Here is a 27,540-nt window from a genome sequence, read left to right as displayed (position 1 = left end):
TGTTAGGTGTATCAACAACTATCAATCACATATAGATCAAAGTGGTCTTGCCTGTTGTCAATGAAAGTGTTCATTACTTAAATGCCTTCTGTTGAGCTCTCTAAACCTCTGTTTGTAAAATATAGAGAGCAGAGAATGCCAAAGTCAGAGGTGAATTGCAGCTGAAAAAGATATCATATGTTGCACAAAACATATTTGCTTTATTTACTAGAAACACTGAGCCCTTGTCAATCATACAAATGCCTGAAATTGATTGCTGAGAATGTTCTTATCATTCTAAAATTCCAACTGAATTGTAGGGGAGGAAGCTATTTCTATGGTCAGGGCATCAAAACATGTAACTCCATTGCCATTAAGAATATATGGTCATATTTGCATGTGAAGTTGCTGAAATAGCTTAAGAGTTGATTGAAAGAAGGTTGAATGTGCAGTTTAGCATCCATATCCAGGCACCAAGCATTGGAATTGCATGCTATTAAAATGAGGTAAAGTGCGCCTTTAATCATAGCAGTGGTGTTGGAACAATTTTCAGAGTTGGGATTCCATTGATGTTAAATCACTGAAGTGATAGGGATTGTGAAAAATCCAAGTGTCATACAAGGAATAATCATAGCAAACAAGTGTCACGCCCCACCCTTACTTAATGGTTAACACGCCATAGAAATCTGGAACCTACTTGACTTTCTCTCGCCCGACATCGCCTTCTTCACAGAAACCTGGACCAATGCCTCCTCCGCCCCTGACATCAACACCGTCATCCCGGACAGATACATGATCCAGAGGAAGGACCACCCCAACCACCCGGGAGGGGGCCTCGCCATTGCCCATCTGCCTCACCACCTCCAGCGAAACCTTCCCCTCTGCTGAACACCTGCAGCTCCAGATCTAGACCAGCCCCAACAGCAAACTCGGAGGAACCCTCGTCTAGAGACACCCTTCGCCACCACCTTCACCGACTTCATCACCCCTCACGCCATCATTTCAATGAACTACATACTCATTGGAGGCCTGAACTTCCACCTCGACAACCCCAGTGGCCCCAACTCCACCATCCTTTATGACAACCTCACAAACATCAAACTCAAACAACATGTCACCACACCGATGCACAGAGCAGGACATACCCTCGACCCCATCTTCTCGGCAGGGAACAGCGTCCACTTCAGCCACACAATACACCCACCATCGACCGACCACCACTGAGTGCACTTCTCCGTCGACAAACCCAAGCACCCAAACCAGCCCCATGCCTACCACAAAGGAACTGGAGCAAGGTTACCAACGAACAACTTAACTCCACCCTTACCTGAGACAACCACACCTGGGCATCCGACGCAAACATCGCAGCCAGAGAGCTCCACACTTGGATCTCCAGTTGTGCAGACAAGCTCACCTCGCTACTCAACCCCGACAAACAGCGCCCCAGAAAAGCCACCTGGTTCACCACGGGATCTCCAAGACATCAGGCGCACCTGCAGACGCCTAGAGAAGAACTGGGGAAACACCAAGACAACCAAAAACTACTCCATCTACAAGGACGCCATGACGGACTACCACAAGCAAATCAGAACCACCAAGAGAAACTTCATACACAACAAAATCCTCCCTAACTCCACCAACTCCAGGAACTCTTCACCGTCATTCAGGAATTCACCAACCCACACAGCAAAGCCACAGACATCACCCTTTCCCAAGACCTACTTCTCCCTCAAGATCAAAAACCTCTACGACAACTTTGTCAGCCACGCACCAAAAGCCACAGCCAGCCCTCAGCCCTCCAGAGACACCAGTCAGCCCACCATCTCCAACTGGACTCCGATCACAACCGAAGACACTACCTTGACCATGAAAGGCATCCCCTCGGAGGCCCCCACTGACCCTTGCCCTCCTCACATCTACCACAGAGCTGTGGACGCCATCGCACCTGAACTACAACGCGCCATCAACACCAACTTCAAAACAGGCACCTTCCCAGATGACTGGAAGCATGCCGAAGTCAGGCCCCTGCTCAAGAGGCCCACAGCTGACTCCACTGACCTCAAGAACTACCGGCCCATCTCGCTCCTCTCGCTCCTCCCATTCACAGCCAAAGTTGCAGAGAAAACAGTCAACAGGGAACTGACTCGATTCATTGAAGAGCACGCAATCCTTGACCCGTCCCAGTCTGGATTCCGAAGCAACTACAGTACCAAGACCACCCTGTTTGCCGCCAACGACGACATCCGCACCCTCCTGGACCAAGGCCACTCCTCTGCCCTCATCCTACTCGACCTATCAGCCACTTTTAACACCGTCTCCCACCGCACACTAGTCGCCAGACTACATGACACCAGCATAAAAGGAACAGCCCTGGATTGGATCTGGTCATTCCTCACTGGAAGACGCCAAAGGATAAGACTACCACCCTTCCTCTCCAATCCCACAAAACTCACCTGCGGAGTCCCACAGGGGTCATCACTGAGGCCAACCCTCTTCAACACCGACATGGCCCTTCGCGCAGCCACCGCACAACAACACGGCCTCAACATCTTATCCTATGCCGACAACACCCAGCTCATCCTCTCACTCACCAAAGACCCCCCACCGCCAAACTCAACTTCGAGAAGGGAATGCAAGACGTCACAGTCTGGATGACTAACAGCTGCCTGAAACCCAACGCTTAGAAGACAGAAGTCCTCGTCCTTGGAACCACCCTTTCAGCATGGGACAGCACCTGGTAGTTGACCGCCCTCGGAAGCCCACCTACCCCCTCAGACCATGCCAAAAAACTAGGCATCGTACTCGACTCATCGCTCACCATGAACCGACAGGTCAATGCAGTCACATCCAGCTGCTTCAACACCCTCTGCATCCTCCGCAAGTCCTTCAAATGGATCCCCCCTGAGTCAAGGAAGACAGTCACCCACACACTCATCACCAGTAGACTGGACCAAGTGAAACACGCTCTATGATGTCATCAACAAGCCCCTACTACGCAAACTCCAGACAATACAGAACATCGCTGCCAGACTCATCCTCGGCATCTCCTGGCACGAACATCAGCCAACACCTACAAAGACTCCACTGGCTCCCCATGGAGAAAATAATCACCTTCAAAATCCTCACTCACATCTACAAATGCCTACACAGCAATGGACCCAAATACCTCAACAACAGAATCAACTTCCACGTACCCAAAAGAAACCTCCAATCTACCAACCTCACACTGGCCGAAACTCTCCACATCCACAGAGCTGGAGCAGGTGGAAGATACTTCTCTCATATTGGAGCCAAGACCTGGAACGAACTGCCGGCAGACATCAGATGCGCCCCTCCCTGAACACCTTCAGGAAGGCCCTCAAGAACTGGCTCTTTGGCTAAACAGATCTGCGGACCCTCCCCGACCCCCCCCCGTGCCTTGAGACCCTCACGGGTGAGTAGCAGACTTACAATTCCCCTGATTGATTGATTGACATCCATAGCCAAACCTCTCTCATGGCTCAACGGTATAAGGGCAGTCAAAGAGATGGCTACATATCTGCCTACCCAATTTAGATGGGTGGATATGTAGGCATTTTTTTTAATTACCGTCATCGCCAAGTAAACCCCTGTGATGAGTGACAGCAAAATGCTAATAATGCTTCCCACTGGTCATGGGAGATTACTCCCTTGGCAAAGGGAGCTTTACTTTTTTATTTTCTGTCCATGACAGCAGTTCCTGGAAATGCTTTATAAATATGATTCTGACCAGCGGTCCCTCCAACAGTGCGACTGAGTAAATTATTACATCACACTGGGCTGTTCAACAGAATATAAATCGGGCCCTTTGCTTCCATCACTCTTTAGAATTACAAAAAAATGTGCTACATTAGTGTTTTCCTAACTGCTGATATATTTAAAAATATTAGTAGTGATTATTTACATGTATTTAAATGTTGTGTATTAGGAAAAACTGATATTCTTCAGCCTTTCCTTTCAGACACCCTCTACCCCTAGCAAGATTGTCAGATAGTTAACTTTTCAAAATGTTCTAACTCTGCAGTTAGAGAAAGAAAAGTAAACACTAATCCCCTTGTCAAAAGAATAAGCCATAATTTGTCAGAAGACATAGCCTGACATTCAGCCTCAGTCTTTGAATGTCCTACAAAAGTGTCAAAATAAATACAAATTTAAGGCATCTTTATTGCTTATTCACCTTTGAAACTCAAGCACAGTTATTTCGCAGCAACCTCTGCATCACTACTCCCAGTGCCTATGAATCATGGGCCAATCATGAGCTGATGCCAATGTAAATATACAAGCTGGCGTCTTCAATATACAAGCAGTAGGAGAGATCAGAGAAAGGGAGCGGTGCCATCCACAGTAACAAACATAAATAAAACTGACAACGTGAAGAGAAACAAGAATTGCCATGGGGAAAAGCAGAGGAAAACACGCAGATCCTCATAAAACAAGAAAAAGAACAACAATGGAAAACCGGTTTAAATAAAGAACTGAAAGTGGGACAGAGATTAAGCTAAATGATCACATCAAGATAAAAGTGGCTGTCGGAGAATGATAAATGAGGCATGAAACATAAGAACTCTCCCTCCAGGAAGCTAAAGAGGAGAGGTGAACCAAGGCAAAGGCTGGTGAGAACGGTGGGGGCAGATTTAAAATAAGGAATGTTACAATAAAAGTAGAAATAACGCCAGAACAGACATATGGGGTGGTATCATGCTGTGCTCCTCTGGCTGTAGAGCAAAGCGCCTCATCTTTTTTTATGCTTCTGCAGTCTATAAAGTTTATTAATTTAACCCAATATTTCTTTGAGTTAGTCGTTCATTTTATACAACATCGCTCAGACACAGAGAGAGACAAACCTTGCTCACTTTTCTGGGTCTATACTCTCTGAAAAATAAGCTCTAATTAGGAGAAATATTGAATTAAATGAATCGCGTTCACACGCTGCAGGTGCATAACTCGACTGTGCGCTGAGACAGGAGCTTATCATGATACAGCCCCTGTACTAGGTAACATGGTTTAGAAAAGCTTTAACATAAGCGGATTGCGTTGCTAAGTGATAAATATGCATCCACTATGATGCTGAAGAAAACATTACCAGGTAGAAATGCAATCCAACTTCAATATTAATGCAACAGCAGACAAGGGTGAACAGGGGAGTTTCAGTGCACAGCACAGCTGCGCATAAAACAGAATGTCATTGTGATTAAAAGGATGAAAATAACAAGAACAGCCTTGGGAAGAAGAGGAAGGAGATTACTAAACCTGGGCAGAGTTCGCTGAGTTCCGCCGTGCAGAACTCCGTGAAGTGACACAAAAACTCCAAGGAGCTATGCGGAGTTCCGCAAGTGGTGGAGTGGGTTATATCGCACCATTTGCACTTATTTTTTGTGCTGGGTGTTTGTCCTGCCTTGTAAAATCAGGGTGAACTGTATCTCGCACATTGCAATAGGGTGATGCTTCTTTCTGCGCTTGAGTAGAAATTCTACTCAACCGCCAGCCACATTAATTACAGTGGAAACTTGCACTTAGGGGCGGATTTACAAGCCCCTTGCGCCACCTTTGCGTCACTTTTCCAATGTTAAAAGTGACGCAAATGTGGCGCAAGGGGCTTGTAAATCTGCCCGTAGTCTCTTTTAAGGTAATATTGGTGCAGAAGAGGCATTGCAGTGTGTGGGGAAAAACATATTCAAATGTGTAGACACAGGATATTATGGAAACTGTATGTCGGATCTACGTGAGACTGCAATCACACAATTACATGTTTTGATAACTCTAGCTTTTATCATGTTTAAATTATGTCGAGAAAAGGTTGTAATGTACATATGCGGGAAGAACGCATAATTCACTTAAATGTCATGCACATCTGGAGGTATGTTCTATGCTTGTTTACATAACGGGCTGCTGGTTTCATGTTGGTTTTTCATAGTGGATATTTACTGTGTGGGTGTGGAGTCCGAGAAGTTGACAACAGCCTGCTGTGCAAAGCAGATTACAAGTGCTCCCTTAAGCGACTACGTTGGTCAGTTGCTTGCCAGTGTAGACTGGGTCCGGTAGAAGGAAACAGGTTTATAGGTTTAACACCATCTCAAAAATATATTCAAACGTGGTTATTAGGGCAGACAATGTACAAGTTAATGATGCATTTTCTACATGATTTCCCTAAATATTGGTCCATTACTTACTAAGAATAGTGGGTAAAGAAAGAATTAGGCTTTATCCTTCTAGGGCAGCTTGTTGTTAATCTGCAAAGGCCTTGGCAATTTTTTCTCCTGATGACTTCTTTCCAAAGGCTCAGAAAGCCAGAATTGCAGTAAAAGAAACCAATGCAAAATCTCAACGAGGTTCGTCTTTCGCAAACAACATAAAACAATCACACTGACGTGCTTAATGAGGTTCCACATGTGCATTAGCAAAAATGAAATGTGATGTAACATATGAGTTGCCGCAGTTATGTGTTTTGCGATTATATGTACTATTGCCCGACAGCTGACTGAAGCTGTCTGTAGGTAAGAACTGAAAACTGGATTATATAAACAAGTGAAAGTGTGACTGAGATTAAGATTATTGTTCAAATCAAGATACAAATATGCTTAGAAAATGTTGAATGAACAATAACACATACAAACTAAGAATATACAATTTCCAATGTGCCAAATGTCATTGACAATAGTAGATGGAGAATTAAATTAGGGAATGACAATACAAAAAATATAACACCAGAAGAAGCACATGGCTGGTCTGGCAATGGGTTATGAGAAAAGCCTTGGGAAGGTAAGGACAAGGCAGTGAATCCTCATAGAAAGGAGTCCTCTGTTGCTCTCTTCACAGGTTCAATAATTGGGACTCAAATCTCACTACATAAATAAATTTAACATGTTGCTGTCATAAAGCATAACAAAAGTTACTCCGAGATAAAATTCCATAAAGCGTTCATCATGAAATTTGTAATATCACAGTTTACCTTCAAAGCCATCCTTACAAGAACAAGTCAGACAAGCAGACTTCATTCTTTGTGTTCCATTTCCAGAGGATGTGACATTATTATATTTTACAAGTGTCCCTGCCACGGGAAATGACATAACTGCATTTCCCAGCTTCAAGCTTGTCATGATGTGACTAACATTTCTGCTTTATCTCTACTTCAGTCAAGTCCTCATGGCATTCAAATGCCAAAGCATCTCTATCAAAAGGTAGAATAAGACAAGGCATCGTTTTTCTGTCCTGTTAAAGCAAGTAAGGGCACAGAGCCTGAATCCTCGTCCACTGAAACCTAAGAGGTAATATATACATTTGTGCCTCTTTCAGGACCCCATTCTGACAAGCCTGGTAATCACACTCACACAACTAAAACACTCACACAGAAACCATCATATTCTTCAAAGAGTTCTTCATTAACAACAAAAAGTTTCAACACATCTCTCATCCTGCTAACTTCAGGTCTATTATCATGAGCCTTCTAACCAACTTTGACACTTTTCTGAAATGCCATGTGAACACCAATGCTTCACATAAACACACAAGTGAAATCTGAAACGCCAGCACTTTGTTACTCCAAAGTACCTAGCAAAGTACCATAGCAACACCGTTAATAAAACTGCCAATGGAAGCGGAATGCTCTTCAAGATAAACACCTCATCAACTGCCTGACCATCCTATCCTACGCTTCAGAGACAAGTGCAATGCCTCTCTGGCGAAACTCTCTCACATCTACTCACTGCTGTCAATACTTCTCTCACTTAAACCATCTTTCTAGAAGCTCTCAATACAGGTCAGATCCTCCTATTCTAAAAAAGAAACCTGCACTAGACCCTGATAACTTTGCCAACTACAGACCCTTATTTCACATAGTTTACATCAGCAAGAAAATTCAAAAACCAGTCTACGCCCAACTCCTACCATGTGCAAATTGGGTCTACTTACTGGCTAGGTTATGGCTGAGGTAATCCCAGCAAGAACAATTCTTCTCTGTGGACAGATATGGTATATAAGTTACTCAAAGGACTAAGAATATATGCTGTTGGCACCACACAGTGCTCCTCTAAATCCAGAAAAACATCCTTCAGTCATTCTCATGCAGAAATATCTCAATCCATGCCGAATGGAGTCAGCATATACCTGTGTTTGCTTCTCTTCAGACCACAGTGCTAATCCTGTTATTTAGGGCCTGTTTGCAGGTTGGTTGCCTATGCCTGATCACTAGAAGCCATCTGCACCATGTCCTCTGTCTTCAGGCAACCCTTTTTAATAATTTACTATCCCTGTGTCCCCCATGAGTGTCTCCCACTGGTGTCATGAGTGAATTTAGTTCAGTGCAACAGCGATTGAATGTAGGTTGTTGTAGCCTCAAATAGCTTTACTCAATACTTAGTTGATATAGAATCCATGCTTTCGAGGTTGCAAACAATCGCTAAACAGCGATTCAGGGTTGTAGTGCTAGTTTGAAAGCCCAATTTCGTTCTTTACAATATCACACACAAGTACTGCACTAAGAAAAGACACTTTAGGATTAAAAATGTTTATTTCAGTAGGAGCATCCTGTTGCCTTGTATAAAGAAGAAAAAAGCTCTAGCAGGATAGCTGAGAGCACTTTTTACGGAGATAACTTGTTATTTTCTTTCAAAAAGCAAACATATCTATCTGTTATGTAAATCCTTTTACATCTCTAAGAATATTTTTGTTTATTCATCAAGGCACCATTGTTGTGTAGAAAAGAAAAGCAGCTGGCATATGTGTAGACAAAGAAATCATTTTACTTTTTTCAAGAGTTTAAGCAAAATACAAAATCTAATACAAGAGAATTTTTTCTGCAGACAAAATCAATTTCAATTTAACATGTCGTAATACATGTATTAGTATCGAAGACACACCTTCCAAGATATACAATGTACAACAAATGAAAGACAAATCCATTATTTGTAAGTCAAATACCATCATCAGGGAAGACGCCTAAAATGAGCACCACCTCTTGGAGTGAAATAAGTCACCAGCCCCTTGGTGAGACAAAAGGAAAAAATCCATTGTGAAAGTCAAACGCCAAAACCGATGCTGCAAGCCACGGCTCAGAGGAGTGAAACCTAGGGTCTCATCTGCGATCCACGAGGAAGACCTGTCTGGTCTACAGATGGGTCCAAGTCAGGTCGCAGAGAATGGGCCGGGGAGGAGCCTCTCTGTGTAATATACTGTGCTGCATGTGCAAGAAGGAACTGCATCACCCTGCTGCCTAGCACAAGTAAAATAGCAGCACAGAATATTATTAAAACAGCAATAATACATGTTGCGAACAACTAGAATAAAACAGCAATTTCTACTACAGTGAACTTTTCTCTAGCAACTCAACACCCTAAACCTTATTTCCATGCCTGTTTACAGAAATACACTGTAGTTATAAGCAGCCGGGAGAGAGTGTTTTCTCAAAACTAAACTACACATTCTCAATAGCTCCTCTCCTCTCGGACTTGGCTCTCTATCAGCTTCCAGCACAACTGGATCCTGTGGCATTACAGCAGTCTGGCAGTCTCTGTCAAGATCTTTTGGCAGTATCTTGTGCGATAACCTAGGGTGAATGACCTCTCCTGCCAAGGGGTCACCTGAGAGGTCCTTTTTATACTGTAGCTTATCTAATTTTGGAATTTTTGACATAACCTAGGAATGTCTGACATACCAATATGCTAGTATTAGATGCATTATTATAAAGAAATGAAGTAAAAACATGTCCATTCAGACTACACTGTTTATATTATTATCTGCCCTTGATATAGAGGTAACAAGTAACTTGCCTCAGACTGACGATGTGTCAGAAGTTTTTATCGATGCCATTGTCTGAATGACTTTACACGTTCACACATTCTTGGAAAGATAAGGACAGACGGCATCAGAGTTAAAGGCAGACATGCCAATGATTATGCAAAAATAGAGACAAGTCTGGCCATATGGGGTTTATGTCACTGTATTGGAGTTCTTTCTTTACTCCAATGTGTGCATTATATTTCCTATTTTTATTGTCAATTAGGCAACCATATCATACATCACCTTCACATAATTGTTTTTTTCAGCAGTATAATAATGATGTGTGTGTGTGATTTCTTTTTAAAGACAAACCAAGAAACAAGAACCCGAGTAATGTGTACCTAAATCAGTTTCCTCCCCATAGAAATATGATGACAAGAATCATGAATGTTTGCATTATGACCCAATTTGTGTTTCTAACTTTTGGTGTAATACTCAAGGTGGATTGGATCCTTTACTAAGAGGTCTTCTGGTAGTACCGGCAAAATTACAAAAGCAAGATCAAATGATGAATGAAGAATTAACTGACAAGCTGTTTGTGCTGTCCAATAATGGCTCGATGGATTTGGCATCATTGAATCTGCAGCGTGGACGTGATCATGCTCTTCCAGGTCGGTGCTCCCCTTTTGATACATTTTAGAACTGTTTGAAATTAAATGAATGGACAACCCACATTACCAGGTATTTAATAAGGTGACACCACTCACAGAATATCATTTTGTTTATATGCTCAGGTTAATGCAAGTAAACATACGGTAGACTTTACGCAAATAATTAACGAGTAAAGACCAATATTGATTCCCAAAATCATTTGAGTGGGTTGGAATTACATTAAACGTAGTAGAGATTAGTTTCACAGTGCTTCAGGCACATAGTCAAAGTTCACGGAAAAAAGATGTGTGTGTTGCTATTTGCTTTTGTCACAGTGATGTAATACTTGAGTGAAAGAAGAGGCAAAGTTTTGCTTTAATACGAGAAACAGTGAAAAATATAGTCTGGAGCAAAACATGAATCACTTTTTAGGTCGCTTCTAGCGATCTGGACTACGTCACGCTGTCAATGGAACCCTTTAATTATTATTCCTACCATCATATGATGTCAGCACTTTAACTTCATTTGGCAGATTGGTAACATTAAATAATGGGTGCCTACAAAGTGAAGAAGAATGCAATTTCCCAATTTTAGAGCTGTGCTACCGGGGACTAAACATTTCAGCACAAACTCTCCCTGCCATTATGTAGGATTCTCCAAATCAGACAGATGTCCTCATATATATTCTAACAATTATTTATTAAAATTCCACCCTCCTACATGTATCTGTATTATGTATTTAATCTCACTGCACACGTTCTAGTCGTATTTTCATATACGGTAACCGCTATAACTTGACACCATTAACCAAGATTGCTTTGACGCTGCATGAATGCAACATTACATCTTCCACATATACATTTAGTGGCAGAGGTCTTCTAGTACAGTTATTAAATGAGACAGCTTCTAATGGTATATGCCAGACACTTGTTAAAAAGAGAAATAAATATTTACGCACCCCAATCGCCACCACAGCGTCACTTTTTCAAATGTTGTGGTGGCGATAGGGGCTTTGCCTTTTTTACAAGGCAGTGTTAAGCCACTTAACGAGGCATAACGCTGCCTTGTAAATAAGGCTCCATTTTACGCTACACAATTAGCATGAACGGGGAGGGCAATGGGTGTTGCGGTGGGCGTTCTACCGCAGCTCCCATCGATTTTAACATTGCCCCCTATTAACAAGTATGGCGTAACTAGTATGCCAGGAAAAATCTGGTCTTTAACAGGCAAAACGAGGAGAAATGCTTTATTTCTCCTCGTTTTTGCTGTATCCATGTGTGCTGCTTTGTGCAGCACACTTCAAAACAGCAAAACACCATTGATCGTTTATGTGCAGCAAGGGGGTGTCCCTTGATGCACATAAATAATCATTGGGAAAAAATTAAGTTTTGCTCCTTTTATTTGTGCTGCATTAAGCAGCACACACAGAAGTTACAAAGATCCATTACTGATTGTTTATATGCAGGAACGGACACCTTCCTGCCCATAAACAATCGCTCCCCTCAATGCAGGCACCCTTGCACAATGGTTCAAGGGAGCCTGTGTTGGCCCTAGGAAGCTGAATTAGCGCCAGCACAGTGGGAAACGCAGGACTGCATCATATTCTTGTAAATACAGTGTAGACCTGCGCTTCAGAAGTGTCAAAGCGTGGCGTTAAGCCAAGGAGGCTAACACCACTTACCTCGTAAATATGCCCCTCCGACTGTTCCCCTGCTATGTTTTCACTCCTTCGTGCTTTTGACCAAGCAATATTAGTACTGAAAAAGCTATGCTATACAGTTTTATTACTGACCTCATAAACTTGGTTTGGACGCCATAAAAACCTAATAAGTCTTCAAGATGTCAAAAGCTTATCAAAAGGTATTGCTTTTTCATGAAAGGTAATGACACTAGGGTTTGTCTCTGCCTTTACATTTCTTTTCAAAAGCCTGCCTCATCCAGGAAGGACCGGCATCAATCACTGCCTGATAGACTGGTCTGACCGATGGGTCAATTATTTCTGTCGTTTGTGGGCCTGTTTTATAGCCAGGTGGGCCACTTTTGACTGTTTTTACTGTTGATTTCCCTGTTATTAAGCATTGCCTGCAGCACACACAAAGGTGTACAGTCTCCCACACCTTGCAGAAAACTGGCCTGATTTGTACATGTGGAACACTTTTTTAGCGAGCTGGTTCGCTAATGGGGGGCCAGTTTTTATTTTGGTGCCCGAGCATACTTTTTGTCCCAGTCTCATAACAGTATGCTTCAAATTCGTTTATCCAAATGACTAAAGTTAAAGGTTTGAGTGGCTGTATGAGTGAGTAACTGGTGGTGTGAGCAGCTTTATGGTTGAGTGAATGTTTGTGTGAGTAGCTGTACGAGTGAGGGAGTGGGTGTGGGAGTGGCTCTATGGACGAGTGAGTGGGTCTATGAGTACTGGAATGGGTCTGTGAATGGGTATGTGAGTGGCTGTATGGGTGGGTAACTAGGCATACGAAAGGTTGTATGGGGAGTGAGTGGGTTTGTGAGTGGTTCTGTGCATGATGTCATCAGTGAAGCCATCAGTGATGCCTTTGGAGATGTCATCAGTGATGTCACCGACCATGTCAAGAGTAATGTAATATGTGAGGTCATAACCAGTGCATTGTGTGGGCATAAGTTATAGTTTGCTCAGATAACTACAACTGCTAAATGTCACTGGTTTTCAACAAGTGAAATCTGAGCCTAACTATAATATTCCTGTAACCTTTGGCTTTTTCAGTGAATTTCTAATGTTTTTTCAATTTCTTTTCCAACTGCTAAGGATTCTGTAGCGTTTAGTTTTTTATGTGAACTTCTAAGGTTTTACAAATTCTATTTCCTAACCATAATGTCCCTGTAACCTGTGGTATTTTCAATGAATGTCTATGTTTTTTTAACTAGTAGTCACATGTGCAGAGTGGTGGAGAAAAGGGGTGGGCCTCCCACCAGTTCTCAGGAATCCTGCTGTGCTGGACTTGCTGGAGGTAACAGGAGGGCTTCTGGGCTTCCAAGAACCCTCAGCATCCAAGAGGACTTCATCCCCCAACCACCAGTGCATCAGGAGGCGTGTTTGGAGACTGGTGGAGAAAGGGGGCATGACCTCCAAAGACCTCCCAGCAATCCTGCTGTGTGGGACTTAATGGAGGCAACAGGAGGGGTTGTTGGTCCCCAAGGCCGAGATCTCCTGCTTTACTGACCTAGAGGCCTATCAGTTGGTGCAGCGTGTTCTTGAGTGCACGTATGTGTCAGGCCATATACTGGACCCCATATTCTCTAATCTAAGTCCTCTAAAAGTTTTCCTGCCGGTCCCGCAGGCTTGGACAGACCACTTCTTGGTCTCGTTCTTGCTGCAGCTGCAGGGGAAAGCTGACTTGATTTGCCTCGCCCCAGTTTTGAAACGCCCCTGGCATAAGTTGGACTTGGGTCTTTTTTCTGCCTGTCTGTCTAGTCACAGGCCTCAGTTACCTCCAGACGTGGAGCTGGCAAACTTGCGTTTTCACGAGTGGACTATGCTAGGCTTGGACAGATGCGTCCCGGCTAAACTGGGGGGGGGGGAGTCGTGGGCCATCCAATCCTTGGTTCAACGGTTCATTAACCTTAGCTAAGAAGGGCTGCAAGCAGCGCAAGCATGCCTGGAGACGCTCGTATGACGCGGCAGCAAAGATTGAATATTGGGCGGACGTTAAGCAGTACCATAAGCTTATTCGGAGAGCACGAGTGGAGTACGTGGCCAATAAAATCCTGGCTAGTACTAACCCCGCTAAGACGATCTTCTCCCTGCTTAAGGATATGAAGAGCGCAGGCACTACTGGGGTTTCCCCTCTCTCTTTGAACCATCAGTCTAATGAGCTTGCGCTGTACTTCGTGAATAAAGTAGAGAAGATATACCTTGATCTGCCTATGATGGCTCTGCCTACTGAGGTGAAGGTACCAGGGGCTATTGGCCCTACGGTGGGAAATTGTCTGTCATCTTTTCCTCATCTGTCACCCATGGAATTCCAGTCCCTTTGTTCGAAAATCAAATCGGGCTCTTTGTCCGAACCTTTGACACCTGCCCATTTTTGCCAGTTTCACTCTCTTATTTCTCTCTTGAATATAGACCTGGTCAACCTGTCTGTCAGCATACATACCTGGGGCGTGGAAACACGCTAAAGTTATTCCACTGCTAAAAGAAATCTACCTTGGATCCTGCTGAGCCAGGCAATTATCGTTCTATCTCCCACCTGCCTTTTTTGGCAAAAGCTGGTGGAATCGCACGTGAATTCCATTCTGTCCAAGTTCATCGAGCAGACTGCTATCCTGGACCCGTCACAGCATGGTTTTTGAGCGGGTCATAGCACAGAGTCGGCTTTGCTAGTAGTGACGGAAGCCATCCGGGGTAGCTTGGATGTCAGTGATTCAGCGACCTTGGTCCTTTTGGACTTAAGTGCCGCGTTTGATACCGTCTCTCATGCGATACTCTTAAAACACCTTCAGGAAATTGGTATCAGGGATGCAGCCTTGGACTGAAGTCGTTTTTCCTTTGAGGGGAGGACTTTCCAAGTCTCTGTGCCACCTTTTCATTCACAGGAGTTCGTTCTGCATCAGGGGGTGCCGGAGGGCTCGGTACTGACCCCTTTATTGTTCAACATCTATGTTAGACCCCTGGCTTCGGTAGCTAAAGGTAGGGGGTTACCATTGGTGTCGTATGCCGAGGACACCCAATTGGTGATCGCTTTCTCCAAGAAATTCAGTATCAGCTTGGACAAGTTTAAAGAGGACCTTCTAGCAGTCTCTGACTGGATGGCGGCAAATTGCTTACAGTTGAACACTAGCAAGCCCGAGAGCTTATTGTTTGGGAAGGATTGGGAGCTATGTTGGCTGGATCGTCTTTAACCCGCTCCCTTGCCCAAAGAGGCTGCGTAGAACCTGGGTGTGTGGTTCGACAATGGCCTGACTTTCGACACTCAATCGAAAGCTGTGGCAGGGGTCTGTTTTGGGCTTTTGGGAGGCTTGAAACCGCTGCTGGGTTTTTTTCCTCCTAAGGTGCGACAAACCATTGTCCAGGCATCAATTTTGTCCAGACGGGACTATGGTAATTCCCTCTACTTTGGCACCAATAAGGCCAACATCAAGCGCTTGCAGAGGGTACAGAATGCAGCGGCCCGAATTCTGGTTGCACTTCCAAAATCCTGCTCAGTTGCGCATGTGCTCCCTAAAGTTCATTGGTTGCCTGTTGAGAAGCTCATTCAGTTTAAGGCTCTCTGCGTATCGCATAAGATCTTGACTCGCCAGGCACCTTTGGGGTTATCCAATTTGTTAGAGTTCTATGTGCCACGGCGCCCTCTGAGATCCACTGACCTAGCCTTGGTCTGTATTCCTCGAGTCTTGAAAGCCAGAGCTGGTGGTCGTTCGTTTCGCAGTCTGGTGGTGAAACTCTGGAACTCGCTCCCTGCTCCCATTAGAGCAATCCAGAATCACTTGGCTTTTTAAAAAGCCATAAAGACTTGGCACTTCCCTGTTCTCTCTGTTTAACGCCGCTGTTTTCACTCCTGGGCTTATGTCTTTGGTGGTGTTGGGACGCCCCGTCGCTGGGGCAGCTATGCGCAATACAAATCCGAAATAATAATAATAATAATGTGCACCTCAGCCTTTTTTTGTGAATAAAGTGACAGGGCAGAGCGACCACTCTCCAGGGCCGATTTCAGCCCTAGGGACCCTATTCCCCCGGGGCCTGGCCTTTTTTTATAAATGATAGAGAGGAATGCCACGCGCCCCCCATACTGTGCTGATTTCAGGCCCGGGACCCCATCCTCTCGGGCCCAGACACTCTTCTGTGTTCCCTGGTCCCACCCGGGGCACCCACTTAAACTGTTGGGGACTGCGGGGGGAGCCTGAAGGCTCCATCTGTCCCTGCCAGCTCCCTGCCTCCTGTTGGAGCCAGCATTGCTTTGAGAGAGAGGTAGCTGCTGAAAATGTAGCTCTCTCTCCCTGAAAGCTATTGTGCTCCACTTCCAGGAAGCGAAAGCATCCTTAATGCTCTCACTTGCTGGAAGCGAGCACTGTATGCTATGGCACGGCAGGAATGGTAAAGCTCCTGCCAAGCCATAGCAAACATCATTGCCTTGTGGGGGGCAACCCAGGACATAGCAGAAGCTGGCCCTGGCGGTGGCAGTCCCCAGGGCCATCTAAGGCTCATGAAGGGGAGCTGCATGGCCCCCCTCCTTTCTTGAATTTTGCCCTGAGAGTTGGTGGGCTCCAGGGCTGTGGGAGGGCCGCATGGCCCCCTGCATTCAAATTAACAAAAACCCCAGGGAGGTGGTGGTCCCTGGGGCTGCAGTGAGGTCTGCGTGCCCCGCATTAATCAAAATGAAAGCACTGAGGATGGCGGGGGCTCTGAAAGGCCCCCTGCATTGTTTAAAGATAAAGCTCTGGGGAGGTGGCAGTCCCTGGAGCTGGGGCGGTCCAAGAGGCTCCCAATTTCTAAATAAATAATCCCAAGTGAGGTGGTGGTCTCTGGGGCAGCTGGGGAAGCCATTCCGTCCTCACCCACATTTATTTGTAAACAAGCCCCGAGGAGGTATTGGTACCTGGGGAATCAATAAGTCCCAGCAGGGGGGAGCGTGCACCCCTCCTTTATTATTATGCCCTCGAGACCTGGCCCACCCAGTGGCCGATAAGTATCAAAGCACAGGTGCCCGCACTTCCTTTTTGTAAAAAAATGTTCAGCTGGATCCATGGATCTTGCCAAAATGTTTTTTGTAAAGATATTTTTGGACCCCCAAGAGGCCTAAGGGATCAGGGTATTTCTACCCTCCCCCCTTTTCTTTTTTTAAACATTTTTACTGGGAGTCTGCTCAAGCCGAGTACTATGATGGCTGCTGAACTCTGGTTTGAAGTGTTGGCAGCCAATCAGATCTCAGCACGAGATCGAAAGGGTTTGCAGATTCTCTGCATCTTTATATATCCAATTGGAATTTTCTTTAAATGACTCCACAACTACTGAACAGATTTACACCAATTTAGAAACGGGCACTTTCTTTGACCAACAGCTAGCTTTCTGCCAAATTTGGTGTAATTCCGTTTAGCAGTTCGGGCTGTAGTTGTGTCTAAATTTCCTATGGAAATGAACATTGGGAAAACACATTTTTGACCCCCCCCCCCCCCATTTTCTTGCCCCCCTCTTGATGGATCATTCGAAAATATTGAAGACAGCAGCTGAAGTGAAAATCAAACTAGTTTTGAAAAGTTTGCAAGGATTCGTCAAACAATACCAAAGTTCTTGACAAATTAAAAAAATAGTCTTCCTATGGAAACTACAACCAATCTGAAGATGCAGAAGACATGGAATAGAACAACAGAGTGGGACTAGTTGGCCTTCCAGAAGGCCTAAATGGCCCAACTCTTGGGATAATATAAAAAATTGCTGAAGACAGTTGTGACTCCCTGTGGTCTGTCAGCATTATACATAGTAGAAAGGGCTCATATGGTGCCCTTCTGATGCCCTTCCTCCTACTATTTTTGCAAAGCTTCTGAAGTTTAGGGATCCTGGTGTGGTTTGGCAAAGAAGTGGCACATTTCAATATAGAAGACAGTAAGGTCATGATCTTCCCTGATTGTACCATTATCATTCTGCACTAGGCCTGGGCAGTAAATTCCCTTCCGCTCACAGAATTTGGGTAATTTTGCGTTCTGCGGAGAACACGGACTTGCCAAAAATTCTGCGATCCATGGCTTCGCAGAATGTTTTGCTTGTTTGCACTTTCAGAATGCGTGTTCACGAGATATTTCTCCCCGAGCACGCAAACAGCGTTCGCTAACAGGAAAAAAGCATTGCCAACGGGCGGAACAAGCAATTCAGCGTGTTCGTGGAACTTTTGCGTGCTCATGGAGATTTTTTACCGTTTCGTGGATCTTTGCGTAGCCCGACTATGCGAATTCTGCCCACCCCTATTCTGCACCACAGATCGTCCTCCTAATAATGAAATGAATCTTAGAGTCTTGGGCCATAAATAATCTATACTCCTACCAGCCAAGCTTAAGATATTCCATGGCCTGAGATGCATTTTTTCCTGGGGAGTATTTTACTGAAGAAGCCTGGGGCAGTGCTGAATAATATAGAGCATTAACAGCCAACCCCAGGGCCCAGAGGAATTTGTTCTGTTTGTCTCACTAAAGTTTGTCAGAAGAGGGAAAGTCACCCTGCAATCGGGAATGTCAATATAAAAAACACTCCTTTAATGTCACAGTCACATGAGTACAGGCAAGTAGTATTAGTAGCTGGAAGGGCCCTTTGAGAGTAGAATAACTTACACAGTTGTGAACAACACATATTTATCATTACGCTAGTGATATTTTTGACTCAGAGTGGAACAGGATTCTGGTTTATCCCATAAAAGCTCCAGCAGTTCCAATCTCAGTGTATTACACAGTGCTAATATTACACTTTGGGGCCCGATTCCAATCTGGGTCGGAAAGCTCTCCGACCGAGTCGGATCCGGAGTGTTTTCCAAACGAGCCGGACTCCTGCAGTCCGACCGTCGAGTATGATGCGGCCGCATGCTGTCTGACTCGGTTCGGTCGGACTCCCATAGAAGTCAATGGGAGCCGGTCGTACGATGTGTTCATGGACTCCCATTGACTGAATGGGTATGTCTCGCACAAACGCCCCCGTACTGTGGGTACACGTCGGTGCCATCCGCACTGTACATGCCTGTGTTGGGGATACCCTTGGGTCTCCCCCTGTGTCCGAGTTGTAAGGCTGCGGGTGACAGGGGGTCCGACGCGGACCCCCAAAGGCAACATCCTGGATGTTTTGCGAGCCGGCTGTCCGACGCGTGCATCGTACTGGCTCAGTCGTAAATCGCATCCATTTCACGGCACGGTTTGCTTGCGGATGAAACCTACAGAGCAGTTTGGACCTGGAAACGATTTGGTCGGTGAATTTTGCTTTGCTCACATCGTACTTGCTCACTCGTACAGCTGTACCAGTACGGCGGAAAACACGCGTACGGCTCGTACTTTTTCCGGCTGGATCGCGTTCGGTGCCCTTCCGAGAGAGATCGGAATCGGGCCCTCAGTAGACTAAACAGAAGTTCCCAGGCTCTAACTCTGAGTGCCATATATGTCACTACCAGCGGGATCAAACACGGTATGTGACTGCCCCCAATTAAGGGATTACTGAATGAGGGTGACAGACATTTTGACTGACAACAGACAACTTAGGTTTGCTGTCCATGCAGAATTGCACACTTGGGCTCCTGACTTGATTGAAAACATGTAAAGTGATAACGAAGTTCCCTAACCTGCCTTTAAAATCAGCAAAGAGAGTTGATTGCTATGAAGTGGATGGCCAGCTCCTCTCAGATCGTATAGACCTAGCTGACCTCTATCCTCCTCTGGTCTACAGCAGTGAGCGCTAAAGACGAAAGAGACCTTATAACATTCCCAAGAGCGCACCAATGGAACAGATAATTTAGTCCATGAATTTGAGCATTTGACGATACAAACCCCCCCAGACAAATACTACTGAAACACGCTCATTGGTCACATACACTTACCGCACATAATAGATGCACTATGCCTTACTTATTGATACATGTCCCCTCTACCATCGTAGCCTGAAGCACAAGACGAAAAGGCCTGAGCAAAACACCACTGCCCCCTATTTAGCTTCAGCCTTTATTTGAGCAGGTAGCAGTGCTGTGAAGATCTGGGCACAAAAAAGAAACTGTGCAATTTACAGCTTTTGTTTCTTGCAGGTGTAGCTAGGTCTTGATGGAAAGGCACCCCAGCGTTTATCTGTGATACTGAGCACTGGGAGTGCAGAAAGAAAAAGTCCAGAGAGAGGCGACCAGGAGAAGGTCAAAAGGCAGAGCAAAAGAAGCAATACAGAGAGTCTTCAGAGAGAAAGAGAGAGATGATAGAACTCTATGTGTGGGTGTGTGTATGTGAGTGAACGCAGAGGGGCACAAAACTCCCTAAACACCATCCCCCACCACCACCACCACCATGGTGCAGGAGGCCCATAGGGACCTATCAGCCATGCAGCTTGCTTTTCCTGTCAGTGCGATAGGTTGACACTGGTGTGCAGAAATGTAATAAGATATTGTGATATTTTAGGAAGCCACTGATTCTACAGGAAGCCATGAAAGGGTCTTTGAAATTGCAGGAGTGGGTGAAAGGCTCTTACTGAAGACCGGGATTCAGTATTTGACTGTGGACCCTCCATATCCAGCCTACACCCTCAGTAAGATTCCAGTATCTCAGTCAGACTAAAGAGGTGACAAGCAGCAAAGAACAAAAGAGCTGCATTTGGGTCTTGCAGCAGCCTTCCACTATGCCATATTGGCACCGTTCAGCTGCTGAAGGGTGGTGATTCATAGAGATTAAATAAGTAGTGAGGCTAGTGCTGCTCCAGTTGGTGTCCCCAACAGCTGAGTCCACCAACAGACTTTATCTTTCCAGCTTGAAGATGCATGGAGTTAGTTGCAGGCCCTGGGGGTATTGGGACCATACCACAGATCCATTCATTATGTGTCACCACCTGGTCACCACTAGACTTAACACAACCTCCAGCAGCCCTACAGTGTGGGGCAGGGGCATTTTTCACTGGGGCCCATCCAAGTACTGAACAAAGGCAACTGTTTTAACAATGCCTGCCAGGTGATGGGTTCAGGGTTCAAGTTGCTCCTTTTATTGCTTGGCCTTGCTTTTCAGAGGTGGGTTTTGCCCCCCCAACCTGGAAGTGACATCTGACCACCTAAATGCACCAGCATTACCACCAGCACACAGTGAGTTAAGAATTTCCTACCTCAAACAGAGATACATTTACCACAGATGTGGATTGAACATGTTGCTCTGGTCTGAGAATGGAGAGAAGAACCAAGCCAAGTTCAGATCCTGTGACTATGTTAGTGGTGCTTTTGGCACAACTGTCAGTGCGTAGGTATTGTAGCAGGGTAGCCCTGTGGCTCAAAGCCTTGACTAGAAGCCCTAGCCCAATTAGTCTCTGAATAGTGGACATTGCTCTTTTTTTAAATGTAAGTTTTTCCTCCCTAATTAATGAAAACTGGGTGAGAAGGATGGGACAGGTTTTCCATTTTTTAAACTGGCTAAAAATGAGTGCACCGGACTTCTTTAAAATATATGCTTTTAGTCCTATAGAAAAGCACTGAAAACTCTTGTGAAAGTTCTCAGAGAAGAGCTCATGTCTGGAAATAAAGCATACATTTAAAAGACCATAGTCACACTGCTTCACACTGCATTCAGTGTACTTATTCCAAGTGTCTTCCCACCGTCTTGTTTATCACTCTTCTCAACAAAACATCCCTCTTTTTCCTTATTGATTGCCCTACTTTTCATTCAGTGGGCTGCTACTCCATTATCTCTCAACATGTAGTTTCCATACTGCGTTCTTTGCTCCCCTCTCTATGGCTGCTACCCTGGCATACTGGTCTTCTGTGCATCGCCCTCATTCCTCCATATAGTATGCATCATGCTCTGCGAATGTCCTCCATTTCAGGCAATCCTACCCTCTGGAAAGTAAGTGGTCGTCACTCTTGACCCTCCAGACCCCCATTCTCTTTCGCTCTCTCTTTAGTTTTTTTCCCTTTCTTGTTTTCTCCTTTCTGCCTTTATTTCTCTGACCTGTTTCTCTGACTCTCTTCCTTTATCTCTTTGCCAACTGCCCTGACTTTCTCAATACTCTCACTCTCTCTCTCTTTATCCCTAACTATTTCACTTACTCTTTCTCTTACATATACTCTTTACTCACTGTTTGTTATGGACTGTCATTCTCGATCTCCTTTTCTTTCTCTTTCCTTAACTGTGCCAGCTTGCATCCCCTTTCAGTTTCTCTTTCCTCTTACACATCCATTATGACCTGCTTTCTCTTGCTCTTTGACCACTCTTATTTTAAGGCTGTTCTCTCCTTCTGTATTGTTTCTCATCAATGACGGTCGCTCTCTACTTGCAGTCTCCACCTCTCTTACAGCTGACTCATCTGTATGAATGTTTTTGTCCAACTATGTTTCTAACTCATTCTCTTGCACCGCAATACATATTTCTCTATGATTTCTTTACTATTAATATTTGCCCCCCACTCATTTCCCTTGTGTTAGTTCCTTGGCTATTCTGGTTGTGATTGGAAGGTTGCTGAATAAATGAGTGTGCCAGTTAACTGTCACTCTGCTTAATGGGATGTGACTTTGCCTGAAGGAAGTGACTGTATATGATTAAAGTGACTGTAGAGAATGTTTATGCATATGTATGCCTGGCACCTGTCATATAGGTGCATGCACACACCTTTCCCTTTCGTTTGAGTATTTCATGTAGAAGATTAAACTTAGTGTGTTGATAAATTGTTTGGATGAGGTCAACAGACAGCACATAGGAGATGGGGTCATAAAAACTGTCTGGATGTTTGTCACATCAGTTTGACTTTCATTTTTCTATTATATCAAGAGAGGGCAATGGTCATATGGTGGTAGTGGAAAATGCATCGTTGCCAACAGTGGCAAACGCCCTGTGCTTGGTCTGTCGTTTAGGTTCTTAAGATTCCTTAGTACCATCTAATCATGTCACACACAGAGCCTACACTAGTATATAAAGGCCTCTAGCCTACATTCTCTTATCCTCACCTCTTTCTCTTATTAAGATTTACTAAGCTGACATTATTGTCAGTATACTTCTGCAGCTTCCCTTTTCTTCAATTGGATTCCTCTAACCCATTGTCTCTCCCTCCCGCTCCTTGTGTGTATGAGTGTGAAGCTCATTGTGTATGTCAACGCATGTAGGCTAAAAGAGTGTAAAGTGTGCAGAAAAGTGTTTGTGAGAAACCGTGTTGGATATTATTAGTGCGCATGTGTATGTAAATGTTTGTGTTGATAAGTAGGCATGCGTGTTTGTGTGAGTGCTAGGATGTGTGAAGTGCACCTAAGCGAAACTGTGAGAAAGAGCTTACAAGAAGCAGTTCAAGACTGGCTATGTATAACGTGCAAGAGTCTACTTTGGTTATGGTAGCAGGCAACATTTACTTTACAGAGAGATGTGCAGAACTGCACTCCCTGATCACCAATATGTCGCTTTTTAACTTGAGCGTTGTGCACCAAAATGCTCTATTTTGCACAGTTTTTAAAAGGACCCTTGAATGAGACCTCTTGAAAACTTCCTATGAAGGTCATATTTAGGCCCATCAGGCTTTGGTCAGTTTTGCTGTGCTAATGTACCTTGGGATACACAATGGGTAACCTATTTTTCCAAAATTTTCATTTGCGTGAGCACCTTAGACTATCTCTAAATATAGTCTTTAGATTACGTCAATTTCAAGGTGTTTTTACTTTTTAAAATCATGTCTACCAAATTCGTATGAAAAACAGAATTTATATGTTGCAAACTTCGTTGTCAGATGAGGATTAGTTCGTCTTTTTTAAAGCAAAGTAGGCCGTGGAGACATGCTAACATTCAGCATTTGAACTGCATGCATTTCAGAAGTCCTTCACCGTATCCTTCAGGGATGGGCATCATCCTCCGTTGCACCTCTGCAAGCAACACACTCGAGACAGTATGCCTCTTGTGTTAAGTGATGGTCCAGCTATAGTTGCATAACGGAGAAGCCACCAACTGCATAAAGGGTATGAATGCTCGTGTATTAATGCACACAGAGCCCTTTTCAAAAAATATTATTTTCATCAACATGAAAGGTTATAAGGGAAGGAGACACAGTGAGTCCCAATACATCAGAGAGCTAATCTGTCAAAATATTTCACTCTCTCTTCATGTTCGGGATATATTCAGGATTCCTCCTGAAACTTGATGATTACCAGGAAGCTTATTAGACACTGGTCTCCGAGTCGAGTCGAGTAACAGCAGGGAATAGGATGTGATATGAAAAGGGGCACTGCCAGTTTGAGAAGAAGAGGAGGTGATTCTGTATATAACACACAGCTTAAAATCCGTGAAGGATAATTCAGTGTTTTAATGTGGCAGCAGCAGCAACCTTTGTATAACTGCATTTCTAGTGAAAAATGGACCTGAGGTATGGGGAGAAGAGGTGGTTTGCCAGGGATCACACAATTTGTTTGTGAGTGGAAGCTAGGGTCATATACCTATAACAGCAATGTCTGGGCCTTTGTCTTTGGTTCGAGTTCAAATAGAAACCTGCTTTTTCTGTTGTAATGAAATTTACGATATTCAGCGTATTCCTTTAGACTGTATTGACCAATAAGTGGAAAGGTAGAATGATAGAAGAGCACTATGCTCAGCATGGAATCAAATTATATTCAAATGGTATGTTGCCTCTAAACTTGTCTTATGTTTGAAATCAGAAAATAATCTTATTATTTCTAAATAAAGTATGCTATAGTTCAGTCTTGCCTGCCAGTATACCTGAAAACAAAATTAAATGCTTATAGAACATGAAATGGATTTTGTGTTTGAAAGTTTCCTAAACGTACATGCCAGTGAAAATAAATGTGACCCAATACCCCATGTTATTTAAAGCAGTTGGACTGAGAAATCCACATTCGCCCATTTACACCATTGTTGATGAGAAAAGCATTTTTGTCTTTGTAAGGCAGGGGTATGCTATCAGCCTCCTAATTTGTTAATCAAACTCATAGTATTTACTTAATTTATATGCAGTGCTTCATGCTGCTGTAAATATCACATAAATAATTATTTTCTGAAAGCGAAAGTGGGAAGAACATGTTGAGGGGCCCCATCAGCATATCTTGCTGAGGGCCCCTTCACGTTTTGTTACTCCACTGGCCATGATGTACCCCATTTGATAGCCATCATATGTATTAAATCATCACAAATACGCACTGAGATGTGAGTGAGCACCTCTCTGCCTTAGACACTGCATGATTATGCACACGCAGGTCACTCCTAATACAACCTGTACGAACTACGGAAATGTATCTATAACAAAACACACTATGGATTTGTTTGATTATTACATGTTGTTTCTTTCTTTTATTTACTACTCTTCATTATTCATACTTTTATAATTGTGGTACCGACAATGTTTAAATCACACACTGAAATGATATGCACATTGAAACTAAATTCAATTTTACATGGTCTTCTATCATTCTTAAAAGAAAAGGCAAATAAAGATGATCTTAAAAAAGGATACATTTAATCAGTGGTAACTAGTGGAAATATAATTTTGAAACAGGCTTCTAAACTCACTTATACAATTTTACCTACATAACATAAAGTTCACCTTGTTGAAAACTTAGGGCAACATGACGATGCCATTCGGCCTCGTGTCCGACTGGCACCATAGTGGAAGCAGGACCGCCCAACAAGGAGTCGGTGGCCCCATTGCCCTTATTACAATGTGACCACTTTTGCGGTGTTCGCAAAGTGTATATTTTCCATTGAGGCTTGTGGTGTGGGCTTCAGCACACACCTCAATAGAAAATCGACACTTTAAAAACATCCCTACACCATGTGGCAGGCACAATGAGGTGCCTGCCACATGGTGCAGGGATGTTTAGGCCTCATAACAGAGGACCGGGGGACCAGGGTCAAGGGGGTCCTACTAGGAACCCCCAAAGTCACTTTCCACTTGCCTTTTCATGGCATGTGAATCGCTATGAAAGACAGATGGAAAGGGACATTGTAATCCCTAAGGCGGTGACTGAGCAGGCACCGCCCCTATTGTAGTTATTACTGATCATCCGGCGGTCCTGAAAACAGCTTCAAACTGTCCCTCCGGCTGCTGCCTCTGACCGCTCACATTGTAATATGTCGGTCGGAGGCACCAACAGGTGGTGGTCGGACCGCATCTGACGAGCTGTCAGATGTCCTCCTACCTCCATCAGAATGACCCCATAAGGGCCTGATATAGATTTCGGCAGACAGGTTACTCATCACAAAGGGGACGGATACCCCTTATTCTAAAATATAAATCTTATATCATCCCATGGATTTCGATTACGGCGGATGGGATATTCATCACTGGTGGGACAGAGTTACCCACCTGCCAATATCTAAATCAGGTCGTAAGACACAATCGAACACTACTTTATAACTTGCTATGTTTGTTCAATCATCTAAATGCAAATATTCCATCATACCGTTATAAATGTGGTGATACAAATTATGCTGTCTACTATGCTGGTACAGAAGATAAGCAGATAAGACATCAGTTGGTTGGAAAAAGAAAATCCTCTGCCTTTTGCATACAATGCTAAATTTCCAGTGGATTCTTTTCTAGAGACTTGCTCCACAGATTCATGGATTTTTGTCTCCAAGCTTCATTTCTTCATTATGAATGGCTTGTGTATCCTTATGATACCAGTAACGGATGCCCCGGGGGAACACCACCTATTCTGCATTTTAACCTGTCACGTTGACTTCTGAAAGCAGGTGAAATATCTGGGTAAAGCTCTACACAAAAGCTGAGAAAAAAAAACAGATGGGGATCACAACTTGTTTTGGGGAAAAATGTTCACCTTTCATACACGATTCTCTCCATCTCTGATCAATAAAATTGTTGTCGTTGGACATGTCTACCTATTTACACATATGTTGTGCATAATATTGACTAATAAAAAATAAACAGAAAAGAAACTGAGGTTGTGTTGCTTTTTTGTGATTCTTCTATAAATGCTAATACACAGAGGGTCACTAAATGTAATTGGTTTAAACACACCATTTTCTTTCTTTAGGTTACAATGACTGGAGAGAATATTGTGGTTTACCAGCATTGGTGACGAAACAAGATTTGAGCACCGTGGTATCGGATACTAAATTGGTTGAAAAAATAATTGAGTTATATGGGCATATTAATAATGTTGATGTCTGGGTCGGTGGTCTAGTGGAAACTATTATGCCAGGTGCGAGAACTGGGCCACTGTTTGCATGCCTAATTGGTAAGCAAATGCAAGCACTGCGAGATGGCGACAGGTGAGCATTTAATTTCTCATAAATGTGTATGTTAATGTGAAAATGTAAGCTTAGTTCAGCGGTATATGAATGTAAGAGTACCCTTAAAATAGATTTTTACCATCATTATAGTTGTATCCACTCCATTGCATTTTACTACTACTCAATATTACCTGAAGGAACATTTAAAATATTTTTATGTTGCCGTACGTTGCAGTAAAATACAACTTTGTCAGTGAAATGCATGTTGGCCTGAGTAAGAGTATGATGGACGGGTACTGCGTCACAAACCGCCTTGGT

General features: G+C 43.9%; 1 protein-coding gene across 1 annotated transcript in view; it reads left to right on the top strand.

The window, feature by feature from the left end:
• TPO (thyroid peroxidase) overlaps positions 1–27,540 on the top strand; it is a 1,097,706-nt gene that overhangs the window by 651,265 nt on the left and 418,901 nt on the right. Inside the window, exons 10-11 of the mRNA XM_078646792.1 lie at positions 10,212–10,382; positions 27,024–27,261. Of these exons, the coding sequence (XP_078502918.1) occupies positions 10,212–10,382; positions 27,024–27,261 (409 nt within the window). The remainder of the gene's footprint in view (positions 1–10,211; positions 10,383–27,023; positions 27,262–27,540) is intronic.

Source organism: Lissotriton helveticus, chromosome 6, assembly GCF_964261635.1.
Source record: "Lissotriton helveticus chromosome 6, aLisHel1.1, whole genome shotgun sequence".
Taxonomy (NCBI): domain Eukaryota; kingdom Metazoa; phylum Chordata; class Amphibia; order Caudata; family Salamandridae; genus Lissotriton; species Lissotriton helveticus.
This window is presented reverse-complemented; position numbering and strand designations above follow the sequence as displayed.